At 32.5% G+C, this 16,749-nt stretch overlaps 1 protein-coding gene and 2 long non-coding RNA genes across 10 annotated transcripts; 1 reads left to right on the forward strand and 2 right to left on the reverse strand.

The window, feature by feature from the left end:
• The first annotated feature begins 10,886 nt into the window (after nucleotides 1-10,886).
• LOC149501696 (uncharacterized) lies at nucleotides 10,887-12,956 on the forward strand. Of its 5 annotated transcripts, none has more exons than XR_016324071.1 (3): nucleotides 10,887-10,958; nucleotides 11,259-11,505; nucleotides 12,009-12,956. It is a non-coding gene; the product is annotated as an uncharacterized LOC149501696 (long non-coding RNA). The 5 variants fall into 5 exon arrangements; XR_016324069.1 differs by having other exon boundaries at nucleotides 10,902-10,958; nucleotides 11,218-11,505; XR_016324070.1 differs by lacking the exon at nucleotides 10,887-10,958 and adding an exon at nucleotides 11,113-11,130 and having other exon boundaries at nucleotides 11,218-11,505.
• A 451-nt stretch (nucleotides 12,957-13,407) lies between these two features.
• On the reverse strand, nucleotides 13,408-14,095 carry LOC149501697 (uncharacterized). Its single transcript, XM_089732294.1, has 2 exons — nucleotides 13,706-14,095; nucleotides 13,408-13,638 (listed from the first exon to the last, which is right to left on the reverse strand). Exons 1-2 carry the CDS (start codon nucleotides 13,955-13,957, stop codon nucleotides 13,561-13,563), a joined length of 330 nt encoding a protein of 109 aa, XP_089588420.1. The 5' UTR covers nucleotides 13,958-14,095; the 3' UTR covers nucleotides 13,408-13,560.
• Nucleotides 14,096-14,659: 564 nt separating this feature from the next.
• LOC149501698 (uncharacterized) lies at nucleotides 14,660-16,253 on the reverse strand. Of its 4 annotated transcripts, none has more exons than XR_016324044.1 (3): nucleotides 16,064-16,253; nucleotides 15,521-15,808; nucleotides 14,660-15,014 (listed from the first exon to the last, which is right to left on the reverse strand). It is a non-coding gene; the product is annotated as an uncharacterized LOC149501698 (long non-coding RNA). The 4 variants fall into 4 exon arrangements; XR_016324045.1 differs by having other exon boundaries at nucleotides 15,521-15,767; nucleotides 16,064-16,247; XR_016324046.1 differs by lacking the exon at nucleotides 16,064-16,253 and adding an exon at nucleotides 15,896-15,912.
• Nucleotides 16,254-16,749: the final 496 nt, after the last annotated feature.

Here is a 16,749-nt window from a genome sequence, read left to right on the forward strand (position 1 = left end):
GTTAAAACAGCTAAGAAATTATTTGCATTATTTTTTCCTCAGCAATGTTTATCAAGGAATCTTTAATATTGATTTCATGCATCTTCCTTCAAACGCGACCAACCATGAACCTTCTAAATAGTAAAATAAAAAAAGACGTTAATGTATAGAATCTGCGTTTACATTAATTTTTTACCACAAGCAAGTATTTTTCTGTTGGAGGTGTTGCTAACACAAGCCCTAGCAAGAACAATGCTTAGCTGAATCTACTAACGAATCGGAATCGCGACCTACTGAGAAGATCCGGCGAGAAACTCAGTTGTGTTTATGGGCTAGTTCGCACGTCGTTTATGGGCTAGGACGGTGACCGGTGCTTGAAGAGCCTAAAATATTTTTTTTATTGCCCTTGTAGGCAGACGAGCATACGGCCCACCTGATGGTGAGTGATTACCGTCGCCCATAGACTTCAGTAATGCCAGGGGCAGAGCCAAGCCGCTGCCTACCGCTATTTACTGGCAGCTGAAACATATAGGTATCTTAGCTAACATATACCGTGTAATATTAGGATTCTCCCTCTTTTAAAGAAGAACATGTCATAGCGCTCGGGAAACACCGTGGAGGGGAGCTCATTCCATAGCCGGATGGTACGTGGCAAAGCATCGAGAGTGGATCTAGGGGATCCGACAAGACATGTTTTGGGCGACGGCGCGGCGGCTTTGCTTCGCCTCGTCGCCTGGGTCGGATTTAGCAGTGGCCACGATAAGAGGGTTATTGTGCTGTGCTGCTTTTTCAAAATAGCGTTCTAACGCTCTTCTAAGATACTTACGTATAGGTTCTAGATTTAGGTCGTCGTGAAGATCTACATTCCTCACACACCACGGTGCTCCGACGGCTACCCCGCAGAAGCGGGATTGAATGACCTGGAGAGAGTTAATGTATGTACGGGCCGCGTGAGCCAACAGTACACTTGCATAGTTCATGACAGAACGTATGCAAGTTTTGTAGAGTGTCACCTTCTTACGAAGGTACAATTTACTTGGCTTGCAAATCATGGGATAGAGACGTCCTAATATGAAGGCGGCACGGTCGCGTACCGGTTTGATGTGGGGACCGAATGTCACCCCTCTGTCGAGGGTGACGCCTAGGTACTTGGCCTTCGAAGCCCACGGTATGGGCTGGGCAAAAATTTTGATGGCGGGAATGGAGTTGCCGCGCCTAATTGGTGACGAGATAGGTACTAATCGGGAGTGCGACCCCTTTTAAAGAGCACGGCCGTGCTTTTCGTGCGGAGCAAGTATAAAACATTTCGTGTTTCTCACTTTTAAATGGATGATGGAAGGGAATTATTTGGGAGCACCTACAGAACTAAACGTGATTGAGAATGGGTCGCTGATAGGGGCATGGTATGCTGAGATTTTGTTAAGACATTGTTGTTCCCTTACTTAAGGTATAGATTTATATATGCAAACTAACATACTGCGAATATAGTGGCAGAATATCTTTGTTGAAATTAGGGTACGTGAAGAGGCGAGCGCGACTTAAAAGAAGTTTACAAATACCCAAAAAAAGTAGAATACTATGAAAATAGTATTGTTTCACAAACAAGACTGGTAACCTATGTAGTACCGATTTTGCATTTGATTTATTTTACATTACAAATAATTTTGTAAATAGACATGCTTTAACAAAAATCGACTTCAAATAGAAAAAAAAAAGATATTCCAAAGCAAATTAATATACATACATACTTAAATATAAAAATTAATTGCTGTTCGTTAGTCTCGCTAAAACTCGAGAACGGCTGGACCGATTTGGCTAATTTTGGTCTTAAATTATTTGTGGAAGTCCAGAGAAGCTTTAAAAGGTAGATAAATATGATTTGTTTTTTTATTGCTTAGATGTGTGGACGAGCTCACAGCCCACCTGGTGCTAAGTGGTTACTGGAGCCCATAGACATCTATAACGTAAATGCGCCACACACCTTAAGATATAGTTCTAAGGTCTCAGTATAGTCACAACGGCTGCCCCACCCTTCAAACCGAAACGCATTATTGCTTCACGGCAGAAATAGGCGGGGCGGTGGTACCTACCCGTGCGGACTCACAAAAGGTCCTACCACCAGTAATTACGCAAATTATAATTTTGCAGGTTTGATTTTTATTGCACGATGTTATTCCTTCACCGTGGAAGTAAATCGTGAACATTTGTGAAATACGTATTTCATTAGAAAAATTGGTACCCGCCTGCGGGATTCGAACACCGTTGCATCACTCGACACGAGTGCACCGGCCGTCTTACCCTTTAGGACTTAGGCCACGACGACTTCGAATGCTCGGAATTAACGGCCGTCTAGTGTAGTGGTAAGTGACATGGTCACTACATAAGGGGGTCGCGGGTTCGAATCCCGCCAAGGGAAGATATTTGTATGATAAATATAAATGTCTTCTCCAGGGTTATGGATGTATATTAAATATATGTAGGTGTATAATAAAAATCTTACATTTATTTCCGTTATCTGGTACCTGTAACACAAGTTCTTTACGAACTTATCACGGGACCAGTTAACGTTGCGTGGTTGTTAGTAAATATAAAAAAAAAAAATATAAATATAAAAAAAAAAAAAAAAACATTTTTTTTTCCTTTCATATATCCCCCGTTGGACGGATTCCTTTTGTTTGTTTTAAGTTTATTTTATACAAAAGCTTATAATTATCTTTTATTTATCGATTGAGGCACTACGAAGTCTGCCGGATCATCTAGTATAAACTAAAAACAATAATCATCGAAATCGGTTGGCGTGATATTGAGTTATTCATCTACTTGTCGCGCACGTATTTAATGCAAATTTAAGACTTATATGGTTTTCTCATGGATACCATTACCAGAACTGAACTAAATTGTAATGGGATCACACGGGAAGCGTCAGGTATCTAATAAAAAGAAGTCAGTCAAAAGTTATGAGATAACAAACATAAAAAAACCATACAGTGGAATTGAGAACCTCCTCCTTTTTGAAGTCGGTTAAAAAATTTACATTTATCGGTACATCGGAAAAAACAGGATTTTTAATGACTCAAAGAGTAAGGCCCGAAAATAATTTTTAATGCATGCTTTTAGTCTAAACACCATAATTCGCTATCGGCAGCTGTTAGCAAATTCCACCACTCCCGGCTGAGCCTTTACTCGCCCACCTGCCCTGGTAAAACTGGAGAGGCCTACGCGAGGTGAATGAAGTTAGACCCTCAAAAAAAATTTTTTTCCTATTTTATACTTATTTTCTATTAATTCGTTTGTTCATCATTTGTTCATGATTGTTCACTGTTAATAATTGTTTGTTCTGCAGTTATTTATTTAAAAAAAAATTTTTAAAAATATATCTACATGTTAGCCCCTCTAATGCAATTTTTAATATTTTTTCATCCTTAATGACTCGTAAATATTCATTTTCGATTGTTCTTATATAAAACACGTTTGTTCTCTTTCGAAATTACTCGTTTTTTGTTTAATTTACTATTTTTATTAGTTGAATAAATGTATGCAAAATATGTGTACTGCGCATGCGTCAACTATAATGCCTAAACTTTCTACGCGGTTTTAATCGTGAAAAAAAAAACAAATATAAATCCTGAAGGAGCAATTAATTGGTATACAGTTTAATTAAAAAAATTAAAAAATAAATAAATGAAATAATGTGCATTGGCGTTAAGTTAGACCAAATACATTTTTTCCATCCTCCTACTTATCTTTTACTTTTCTTTTACTTTTCTTTAAAATTTACCTTGTAATATCTGCCCGGTCGTATGTCCTTTATAGCAATAAATAAAAATTAAAAATTAAAAAGAACTCAAACGAATCAAAACTTTTGTTATTTCAGAATCTATTCACGCGTCGAATCATGATTTTTTTAACATTCACAACGCACAGACAAATAAAAACAGGCCTCAGATTTTAAATGTAACATTAATTAAAAATCCGAGATATCTAGGTTCCAATTATGAGAGAGTGAATTAATTGAGTTTAGTTATTTAGCTTACAAATAATTTCTTTTATTTTTGTTATTATTGGCAGTAATCAGATAAATCTGCTTTTTTATCTTATTCACCTGATATCTTACTCTTGCTCAAAGATTATTTTGAAAATGTTGATTAAATAATTTAATTGCATTTTCAGTCCTTTTGTTTTCTATTTTTTATTCTATTTTATGATTTTGTTTCAGAGTTGTGATTTTTAAGGAAATTAAATAATAATTTTGTAAAATATAACATGCACATACTTTTTTTGATCATTGTATTGTTGATTATCATTCACGTCACATCGCTTCGGAATAGAAACCAGCTTAATTTACACTATGTTGTGTATTGTGCTTAAATTATGGATTGTATTCATCATTTCGGTCCATATAAATAATTGTATGGCACCTACCTACCTACCTATATATCGCAGTACCGCGAACTGACAACCCTTACAAATATCCCAATTTAACCCTTACCCGTGTCAATTTACCTCGAATGCGGGGTAAATTGGGACGGCCATTATTTTTCAGATTATTTCTTTAAATTGAATAATTAAAATAATGTAACGGTTTTTATCACCTAGGTACGTTCAAGACTCAACTTATTTCTTTGGTTGAGCAGTGACTATTTAATTGGAACTATTTTAAAATTCAATCTGAAGTTCGATTTTGTCCCTATTTACCCCATTTTACGGTACCTAATACTTCAAGCAAAAAAAAGAACAATAATTCGGAACAACGGCAACGAAAAATTTTTTTTAACTTATTTTATGACCTGGTATCTAAGACCTTTAAGTCAAGTCTTATTTTAATTTTTAATCTTATTTTTATGAAAAAAGATAATATGGAGTGAAATTAAATTAAATGAAGATGATTAATTTGAGACATTAATCAACTGGGATGAAATTAAAAGAAATGAGATGAGATGAGATGAGATGATATAAGGATGAAATATAATCTTAGTAAAATAGTGGTCATTTACTGAGACTTTTTCAGTAGACTTTTTGGAAGATACCGAGAAGTTACGTTCAGCGGCTTTGTTTCATTTTCCCACATTTGTGCACTTTCACAGATACTAAACAGTTAATAAACCAGCGTTATTACACATTTAAACCTGAAGAAACACTAAATAGACAAAATAAAACAAATCACACAGGTTCACTCCTCGCGTTCCCGCCAAAAAGTCAATGAAAAAATATCACAGACAGTGCTGCCAGGTTGGATTGAAAAAAATAGTGTTCCGCATGTAAAATGACAGTAGATCGATTGGAAAATACAGTAATAAATCATAAACCTTATTACAGTGTTTTTTAATGTGAAAAAAAAAACAATTTTATTGGAAATTTCTTTTGGAAATTTCTGCTAACAAGTTCTCTTTTTTTTTCGGCGTGGAGGGTCCTTGGTCGTCGCTTTCACGAGCCGACATTTTTAATGACACTGTTAAAAGTAATACTAATTATAATACAATTAAGCTGAACAATGTAGCTACTATTTCAAAATGAACCTTTTTTTTTTGCTTAGATGGTTAGACACAGCCCACCTGGTATTAAGTTGTTACTGGAGCCCATAGATATCTACAACGTAAATGCACCACCCACCTTGAGATATAAGTTCTAAGGTCTCGAGTATAGTTACAAGGGCTGCTCCACCCTTCAAACCGAAACGCATTGAAGTAGTCTTCACGGAGAAATAGGCAGGGTGGTAGTACCTAACCATGCGGACTCACAAGAGGTCCTACCCCCAATAATTACACAAATTATAATTTGATTTTTATTACACGATGTTATTCTTTTAACGTGGAAGTCAATCGTGAACATTTGTTGAGTACGTATTTCATTAGAAAAATTGGTAGCCGCCTGGGATTCGAGCACAGGTGCATCGCTCAACACGAATGCACCGGACGTCTTGTCCTTTATGACACGACGACATCATTATCCGACAACCTATTATTATCCGTAACATTACAAGGGTAGCTTAAAGTAAGCAAAGAACAATAATATGCTAAATATAAACATCTCAATTTTGTCAAATAATTGTTATCTGTAATCTATTCCCCGAGCAACAAAAAGTGTACAACAATACCTTGTTTTATATTATCCTTATTTGTGTTGTACAAAGGTGCTGTTTTTACTTATCCTACTAATGGCATAGGACCACTGAAGTAGGAAACCTATACTATATAGGTCTATGCATAGGACGGATATTTTTTTTAAATATTGGAGCTCCTTGTCATTTAACTAGCGACGACATTGAATAAGCAAAGGAAATATAGCGCATAAAGAAAATAATGTGTAACAAAAGACCGAAGCCATGTCTGTTCTTCGAAAACCTGAATGGTACTAAATTTAAAAAAAAAGGTATGAAATGGACGGAAAATCAAATACGGAAGGTGAAATAAACCTGGTAAGCCTTCATCAGACGCATCATCATATCGGGCTATTATTTTATCTTCAGTCTTTGGAAAGATTGCTGAGAATTTAATTAAGAATAGATTAGAGTGGTTTGTTGAAAGTAATAATTTATTATCCCCCAATCAGTATGGTTTTCGAAAAGGAAAGGGCACTTTAGATAACTTATCAATCTTTATTACTGATATTCGTCTATCTTTTTCAGATAATAAAGTTATTACAGCAGCTTTTCTAGATATATCATCAGCATACGATAAAGTCATTATACCTATACTTCACAGAAAAATGGTCCAATTAAAAGTTCCAAAATTATTAACAAATTTCATAATTAAATTATTTTCTGAAAGAAATATTAAATTAAACATAGATGTAGTGGAATCTAACAAAATACAAAGAACAACCTGGAGAGGATTACCTCAAGGTTCTGTACTCAGCCCACTTTTGTATAACATTTATACTGCAGATCTGGAAACAGCTCTTGGTAGTACAGTCAAAGCGCTTCAGTACGCCGATGACCTATTAATATATTCTGCAAGCACTGCAGCTAAAGATGCAGCTTCCCATTTAAATATGGCACTAAAGTCACTTAAAAATTGGCTAGATAAAAATGGATTTGAAATATCTATCTCCAAAAGCTCTGTAGTTCTGTTCTCGCGCATGCGAATTCCTCCTAATTTCGATGTTAATTTTGAGGGATTACCTATACCTATAAAAAACCAAGTTAAATTTTTAGGACTCATATTGGATGAGAAGTTGACAGGTTTACCACACTGTGAGTTCATAATAAATAAGTGTGAGAAACTTTTAAATATTATCAGGTGTTTGACAGGCGTCTGGTGGGGTGCCCATCCCTTTAATTTAAAAATATTATATAATGCTATAATAAGAAGTGTCATAGATTACACATCATTTCTTTTAGAACCCGGTTATAAGGCGGGCTTTAAAAAATTAGATAATATTCAATCTAAAGCACTCAGAATTATTACTGGTGCAATGAAATCAAGTCCCATAAATGCTCTGCAAGTAGAATGCACAGATCCTCCCTTAAATCTTAGACGTCAGTATCTAGCAGATAAATTTTTCTTTCGTTGTTTACAATTTTCGCAACATCCACTTATAAATAAAATTCAATTGCTTAATGAAAAGGTTAAAAAATCAAAATATTGGTCCAATAAACGTAGTCCGTGCATAGTACTAAGTTACCAAAAGTACCTTTTGATAAATGCACCAACACATAGAACCAAGGTATTTCCTCTTTTTGACAGTGTATTCAATGCTCTAATCCAACCACCAGAAGTAGTAACAACCCTTAACATTACAAAAAATCACCCATATGCAAAACCGATATTTAAATTTAATACAGACACCAACTGGAGAAATTGGAATTATATATATAGTGATGCATCTAAACTGACACGTTTAGGATGCGTTGGGATAGGCGTATATCATGAACAAAATGAAATAGTTCAGAAAATCAAACTTCCCCCAGATACATCAGTATTTACTGGAGAATGCTTTGGCCTCTTAAGAGCGGTGGAGTACATACTCCTGATGAGATTAAAAGAAACAGTAATATTGCTGATTCTCTAAGTGCTTTACAAGCTATTGAAAAATGCCCATTTAATTCAAAACAACAATATCCAGTTATCATTAAAATAAGAAATTTATTATTAAAATGCCGAGGTTTAAATTTATCTGTTGTATTTGCCTGGATTCCTAGTCATTCAGGTATTAAAGGAAATGAAAAAGCTGATCTTCTTGCTAAAGAGGCGGTGAATTGTGGAGATATAGTACCTTACACCAATTTTTGCCATGATCTAGCTAATATACCTAAGAGAAGCCTATATGAGGATTGGAATAAACTATGGTCGGAAAGCCAAAAGACAAAAGGCAAATATTATTCAGAGCTAGTACCTAATATTAGGCGTAAACCATGGTTCTTTAAAATAAAAATAAGTAAATTGTGTTGTAGTATAATAATTAGGATGAGACTGGGGCATCATTGTACACCTGTCCACCTTGCTAAGCTTAAAATTATAGACTCTGACGCCTGTTCTTGTGATACTGGTGTGGGGGATTTGAATCATATATTTTTTACCTGCCCTCTATATGACAGATCTTCTTTTTTGAGCAGTTTAATTTTCCTCAAAATACCATTTCCTACCTCTGTTAAATGTTTACTTTATGATGAAAAGCAAAATGTTTATAAATTATTATCCAAATTTATAATTGAAAATAATATTAAAATTTAATAAAAATATATTCTATTCATACATGATTTAGTTTAATAATTTCTATATATATTCCATAATGAAAATATATTCTATTTATACATGATTTAGTTTAATAGTTTATATATATATATATATTCCATATTTTCCTTTACTTCCTAATCCTCTTTCCAAATTTCCTTTACCTAATTCTTACAATTTTATCATGCTTTGGTTCCCGAGTTTTATTACTGTCAGTGGCTAAATACATCAATATGTAAAAGCCAAAAAGAAGGAAAAAAAAAAAAAAAAAAGGTGAAATGGAATAACATCAAAACTATTAGGTGAATGAAGTTAGCCCCTCAAAAAAAATTTTCTTTCCTATTTTCTACTTATTTTCTATTAATTCGTTTGTTCATCATTTGTTCTTGATTGTTCACTGTTAATAATTGTTTGTTCTGCATTTACTTATTTTAAAAAGATTATTAAAAATATATGTACAAGTTAGCCCCTCGATTGCAATTTTTAATATTTTTTCGTCCTTAATGACTCGTAAATATTCATTTTCGATTGTTCTTATATAAAACACGTTTGTTCTCTTTCGTTTTTTGTTTAATTTACTATTTGTATTAGTTGATTAAATGTATGCAAAATATGTGTACTGCGCATGCGTCAACTATAATGCCTAAACTTTGTACCGTCTACCGTACAATGGGGTAAATAGGGACAAAATCGACCTTCAGATTGAATTTTAAAATAGTTCCAATTAAATAGTCACTGCTCAACCAAAGAAATAAGTTGAGTCTTGAACGTACCTAGGTGATAAAAACCGTTACATTATTTTAATTATTCATTTTAAAGAAATAATCGGTAAAATAATGGCCGTCCCAATTTACCCAGCGTCCGGGGTAAATTGACACGGTTAAGGGTTAAATTGGGATATTTGTAAGGGTTGTCAACTCGCAGTACTGCGATATATAGGTAGGTGCCATATAATTATTTATATGGACCGAAATGATGAACACAATCCATAATTTAAGCACAATACACAACATAGTGTAAATTAAGCTAGTTTCTATTCCGAAGCGATGTGACGTGAATGATAATCAACAATACAATTATCAAAAAAAGTATGTGCATGTTATATTTTATAAAATTATTATTTAATTTCCTTAAAAATCACAACTCTGAAACAAAATCATAAAATAGAATAAAAAATAGAAAACAAAAGGACTGGAAATGCAATAATACAATTTTATTTAATCAACATTTTCAAAATAATCTTTGAGCAAGAGTAAGATATCAGGTGAATAAGATAAAAAAACAGCTTTATCTGATTACTGCCAATAATAACAAAAATAAAAGAAATTCTTTCTAAGCGAAATAACTAAACTCAATTAATTCACTCATTCATAATTGGATATCTCGGATTTTTAATTAATAGTACATTTAAAATCTGAGGCCTGTTTTTATTTGTGTGTGTTCATTGTGAATGTTAACAAAATCATGATTCGATGCGTGAATAGATTCTGAAATAACAAAAGTTTTGATTCGTTTGAGTTCTTTTAACTTTTAATTTTTTTTATTGCTATAAAGAACATACGACCGGGCAGATATTACAAGGTAAATGTCGCGAAAAAAAAGTAATTATATATATACTTTTCTTTTACCTATAATACTTACATAAACTAACTGATAAACACATTAACCTTCTTTACATCACGCAATTAAGTGATAGTATAGGCTAAAAAATCTATTATAAGATATCAGTGACAACCCTAACAAGCCATCCCTATTTTGTCTTTTGGCGTTCCAATTTTGTGTTTTCTCGTCCCTAATTTTTCCAGTCTCGTTCCAAATTACCCTACATACGTCCCAATTTTCCCCAAAAAGAAAGGAAAAAATATACATTTTTTATTTTGTCGAAATATTGTATTTAAAATAAGAATATTGCAACTTACCGTTTGTTGTGGTATTTCCAGGTGTATTAAAAACTTATATAAACTGTGATCTTATTGAAAAAACAACGATAATATCACTTTTTTTAAAAGTTCTTTAAGCTGTTTTAAAACGCACTTTTCAACCACTATTTTAAATTTAATTTGACGAATTTTTGGGACCAACTTAACTCATGTTTAGTACTTCCATAATTAACTTGGTTTTTCTTCTATACATTGATAAATATTACCTTAAAGAAAATTAGGTAGATTCCGTGCTACAAGTACTTTGAGAATCTTCCGCAGGTTTGTCCCAATTTACCCCAGGATCCCAATTTACCCCATGTCATGGTACGCGGTTTTAATCGAGAGAAAAAAAAACAAATATAAATCCTGAAGGAGCAATTGATTGGTATGTATACAGTTTAATTAAAAAAATTAAAAAATAAATAAATGAAATAATGTACATTGGCGTAAAGTTAGACCAAATACATTTTTTCCATCCTCCTATATACCTATCGTTATGAAGGTATAAAAAAGATTAAGTCAATAATATGTTCATTATTTATCTTTCAAGAGATAATGTAGGTATACATTATAATAACTTTTTTACACAGTCGAAATTATATTCCTAACATTAGTAAAATAACATTTTAATAATTTTTTTATAGGTTATGTATTGAAAGTGTTGGAAAATTATTTCATGTTTTAGCTGGAAAACGACATTGAGAATTATATGCAATACAAGATAATGGGCTCCATCAAATGAATTCGAATGAAACCAAACTGTTTACCATCCAAATTCGATTGTCGGGCAGATAGAAAACGAAAATTCACTCAAAGTGAACCTCGACCTGCATTTGTGAAACGGCAAAGACTCACTATTGTCAAGGAGATTGAAGAGACGACTAAAAATGAGATGTGTTATATTATTATACCTTTGCCATCTTGTAGTCAAGGTAGGTGTAACTGTCAATAATTAGTAACACTCACAGATCTCATAATCAAATAACAATATCAGAAAAAAGGAGAATAGTTAGTTAGTTAGTGGAAGTAGCCAAAATGGGCAAGTGGACCTCAGTTCCTATTACATAAGGTACTAGGAAGTTTGTGATAATGAAAATTTATCACAGTGTAATATCACTTACTTACTTTAACAGTGAAGGAAAACATTGTGATGAAACCTGCACACCTAAATGTTCTTAGGATTTTCTTAGGTGTGTAATCCACCAACCAGCACTAGGCCAGCGTGGTGGACTAAGGCCTAAAAACCCTCTCAATGGTAGTGGAGGCCAGTGTCCAGCAAGGGGATATATTATATGGGCTGATGATGATGACTAGGAAGTTACATACTACTACTACTACTACTACTACTACTACAGTACACATATAATCCTATATATTTACAAACTATAAGTTTGTTGGGTACCTAGAAATTGCTAACATTATTTCATATTTCCAGATGTCCAGCCACTTGAAAATAGGTGTAGTAATGACAAAGCTATCCAAGTAGCTCCAGCACAGGAACACAAAGGCAAGGCAAGTGTGTATTGCCACATCACCCCTAAATATATCTGAAGCAAGTACAAGTAAACAATCAGAACCAGCAAAAAGAAAACTGTTGTTCCTGAGGACAAATTTGACAGTGATGAGTCAAATGCACCAGCAAAAGAAGGATCAACAGTTGACTATGAGTCATCTCTCTATATCTCCACTCCATCAAAGACTTGTTCACTGCAGACTATAGCTCTCAAGAAGACTAAAAAAGTTGAAAAAATGAATGTGTTAACAATTTTATCTAAAGTGAAAAATAAACCACGTTTATATATTGGTCTTCCACAAGAATTATATTTCATAATAGGCTTGATTGAGAAACATGCAAATGTTTCTGAACAAAATATTATATTATGTTTGATGAGAATAAAATTAAATAGAACATTCTCTCAATTGGCTGATGATTTCGATCTATCTGTAAGTCAAGCAAGCAATATATTTTTCAACAAACTCCCAGAAATTGCAAATGTAATATCACCCCTTGTTAGAGTATAAAAAAAACAATACAATAAATATATATGCAGGAAGGATAATTGATGTCAACTTGGTGGAAAATAGAAAGTTTTTAGATAGTTTGCCACCTACAAGACTCTTTAATTAAATAAGTAATCCTTACTTATAAATATGAATTTTTGTAAGTATTTTCACTCTTCATTCAAAAACTACTGAACAGATTTTAATAAGACTTCTATGCTGGTCTTGAATGGCTAGCAACTCATTATTATTTTGATTCTGTTTTCCACAAATGTGCTAAATATGGGCTTATATATATGAAAAGGAATAAAGATTAATGTTATGTAACCTTTGTACCTGTATGTTAAGAATAATTTTTAAATAAAACATATTTAAATTGAAATATTATTTTTATTAAATCACATTCACTTTGTACACATCAATATTTTGTACTCCCTAAAAGGAAAATAGGTATGAAGATTTTTTTAAGTATTTAACATTACATTTTTGTGTAAGATTAGAAAAATGTTATTCTTCCAAAAAGAAACTACATTACCTAACAACTGTGCAACTTACTCGGGATCAAAATCAATACTAATTATAGTGACCTGATTACACCGGCCGACAAATGAAAATTTTTTGAAAGTTGTTTGTATTTGAGCCACAAATATCACCAATTTATACTTTTTTAAACACAAAAACACCTACATATTTGCCCTATCACATCAGATTTTTTTAAAAGAAGGAAAAAGCATTTTTTTCAAAATTTAAAGAAAAAATCAATAATCATGTTACAAAAACATATATTTCAACATTTACAAAGAAAACATTGAGTCTAAACAATGCTACAGGACTATTTAGAGTGACATATTTTACGTTTTGCGACAAAATTACGTCTGGGTGTAGTTTTTTGTGAGTATCTTCAGTAATATCACGTGTCAGTGACCAGCAGTAATCAGCCATCATATTCACATTCCATCGACCTTGGTACCTTGTCTGCATAGGTTTTATGTCCTGATGAAACCTTTCTCCCTGCTCTTCACTGTAATCACCAAGATTATCAGGAAAAAAGTCCACATGTGAATCTAGAAAGTGGAGTTTTATGCTCATATTACACCCCAATTTTTGATACTTATCCAATAAGTTTACAACCTTATTTTTATAGTCGGGATGTTTATTATTTCCTAGAAAATTGTTGACAACATCTTTGAACGCCAGCCAAGCATCTGATTCAGTGTTATTCATTGTGGCATCAAATTTTTCATCAGCCATCAAAGATCTGATTTCCGGTCCATCGAACACTCCTTCTTTAATTTTTGCATCAGATAATCTTGGAAATTTTTTACACAGGTATTCAAAACTAGCATTGTTTTTATCCAATGCTTTAACGAACTGTTTCATCATACCGAATTTGATATGAAGCGGAGGTAGTAAAATTTTTTCAGGACTAATTAAATTTTTTCGTATAACGTTTTTTGTTCCTACTTTGAGATTTTTACGAGGATTCCATTGTTTTTGTACGTAGTGCTTGTCTCGTGCTCTACTGTCTTTTCTTATAATCTTTGTTTATAATTTTTAATCTATTATTTAAAAATAAGTTATCTATAATATTTTTAATTTCTTTATTTATCGGGTGGTCACAGTCATTATTATAAAAATAGAAATTTTGAGGAAATACAAATGTTTAATACAAATTATTTTGATAATCGAAATAAATTAATATCAATCCAAATTAATATTTGAACTATGAAAATTGTATGGTATGTAAACAGAAATATATTTTATAATTATAATGATTATTTATTCCATGCAGTGTCGGTTAGAGAAGCTGTGCAAATTAGAATAAATTCTAATAAAGAATAAGAATAAACTTTGAAGAGAAGAAAAGAGCTTTCTTCGAAGCTCAATTCTACAAGGTATTCAATCAGATAGCTATCTATCTCTGTCTTTCCTGTATGAAATTTTGGTATGTCGAAATATTGGATAAATCCAGCAAAGCTAAATAGAGTATTTACCTAAAAAATATGTTTATGCTTAAAGTCACGTGTTTATGTTATTCGAAAATATTAACCAATTTTTCAATCGAAGATTAAAACAACATTAGTACTGAGAATGAATATTTATTTATAAAATACACATATATGTTTTGACCACAAATTTTGCACGATAATTAAAATTATATTCATTAATATTCATTTAAATAAATATTAATTAATCTTCTTCTATAACTCATAGTCAACTGTTGATCCTTCTTTTGCTGGTGCATTTGACTCATCACTGTCAAATTTGTCCTCAGGAACAACAGTTTTCTTTTTGCTGGTTCTGATTGTTTACTTGTACTTGCTTCAGATATATTTAGGGGTGATGTGGCAATACACACTTGCCTTGCCTTTGTGTTCCTGTGCTGGAGCTACTTGGATAGCTTTGTCATTACTACACCTATTTTCAAGTGGCTGGACATCTGGAAATATGAAATAATGTTAGCAATTTCTAGGTACCCAACAAACTTATAGTTTGTAAATATATAGGATTATATGTGTACTGTAGTAGTAGTAGTAGTAGTAGTAGTAGTAGTATGTAACTTCCTAGTCATCATCATCAGCCCATATAATATATCCCCTTGCTGGACACTGGCCTCCACTACCATTGAGAGGGTTTTTAGGCCTTAGTCCACCACGCTGGCCTAGTGCTGGTTGGTGGATTACACACCTAAGAAAATCCTAAGAACATTTAGGTGTGCAGGTTTCATCACAATGTTTTCCTTCACTGTTAAAGTAAGTAAGTGATATTACACTGTGATAAATTTTCATTATCACAAACTTCCTAGTACCTTATGTAATAGGAACTGAGGTCCACTTGCCCATTTTGGCTACTTCCACTAACTAACTAACTATTCTCCTTTTTTCTGATATTGTTATTTGATTATGAGATCTGTGAGTGTTACTAATTATTGACAGTTACACCTACCTTGACTACAAGATGGCAAAGGTATAATAATATAACACATCTCATTTTTAGTCGTCTCTTCAATCTCCTTGACAATAGTGAGTCTTTGCCGTTTCACAAATGCAGGTCGAGGTTCACTTTGAGTGAATTTTCGTTTTCTATCTGCCCGACAATCGAATTTGGATGGTAAACAGTTTGGTTTCATTCGAATTCATTTGATGGAGCCCATTATCTTGTATTGCATATAATTCTCAATGTCGTTTTCCAGCTAAAACATGAAATAATTTTCCAACACTTTCAATACATAACCTATAAAAAAATTATTAAAATGTTATTTTACTAATGTTAGGAATATAATTTCGACTGTGTAAAAAAGTTATTATAATGTATACCTACATTATCTCTTGAAAGATAAATAATGAACATATTATTGACTTAATCTTTTTTATACCTTCATAACGATAGGTAGGAGGATGGAAAAAATGTATTTGGTCTAACTTTACGCCAATGTACATTATTTCAATTATTTATTTTTTAATTTTTTTAATTAAACTGTATACATACCAATCAATTGCTCCTTCAGGATTTATATTTGTTTTTTTTTCTCTCGATTAAAACCGCGTAGACGGTACAAAGTTTAGGCATTATAGTTGACGCATGCGCAGTACACATATTTTGCATACATTTATTCAACTAATAAAAATAGTAAATTAAACAAAAAACGAGTAATTTCGAAAGAGAACAAACGTGTTTTATGTAAGAACAATCGAAAATGAATATTTACGAGTCATTAAGGATGAAAAAATATTAAAAATTGCATTAGAGGGGCTAACTTGTAGGTATATTTTTAAATATTTTTTTTAAATAAATAAATGCAGAACAAACAATTATTAACAGTGAACAATCATGAACAAATGATGAACAAACGTATTAATAGAAAATAAGTATAAAATAGGAACAAAAATTTTTTTTGAGGGGCTAACTTCATTCACCTAAAACTATTGGATAAAATGTAAAAACCTCTCAATAAAATTATGAGAATTAATTTTGAGTTCAATGGACTTTTTAGAAGAACTTGAAAAGCTAGCTTCCGATATTTTGCTTCAGTTACCTACATGTTACCTACCTACCACTTGCGCACTTTCACACATTTAAATAATAAAAAAACACCAAGTTGACAAAATAATTTTTATTTACGTAGCATCACACCTCTTGTTTCCCCAAAACGTCGGCACCATAAATTCTTTTGA

This window comes from Bombyx mandarina, chromosome 13 (genome assembly GCF_030267445.1).
Source record: "Bombyx mandarina strain Sakado chromosome 13, ASM3026744v2".
Taxonomy (NCBI): Eukaryota; Metazoa; Arthropoda; class Insecta; order Lepidoptera; family Bombycidae; genus Bombyx; species Bombyx mandarina.

What these genes read in the sequence shown, in the direction of transcription:
- LOC149501697 (XM_089732294.1), bottom strand. Translation starts at nt 13,957, where the DNA reads ATGATGAAACAGTTCGTTAAAGCATTGGATAAAAACAATGCTAGTTTT. An exon ending in ATCCCGACTATAAAAATAAG is followed by an intron (nt 13,639 to 13,705) that starts GTTGTAAACTTA and finishes TCCACTTTCTAG; the next exon opens with ATTCACATGTGGACTTTTTT.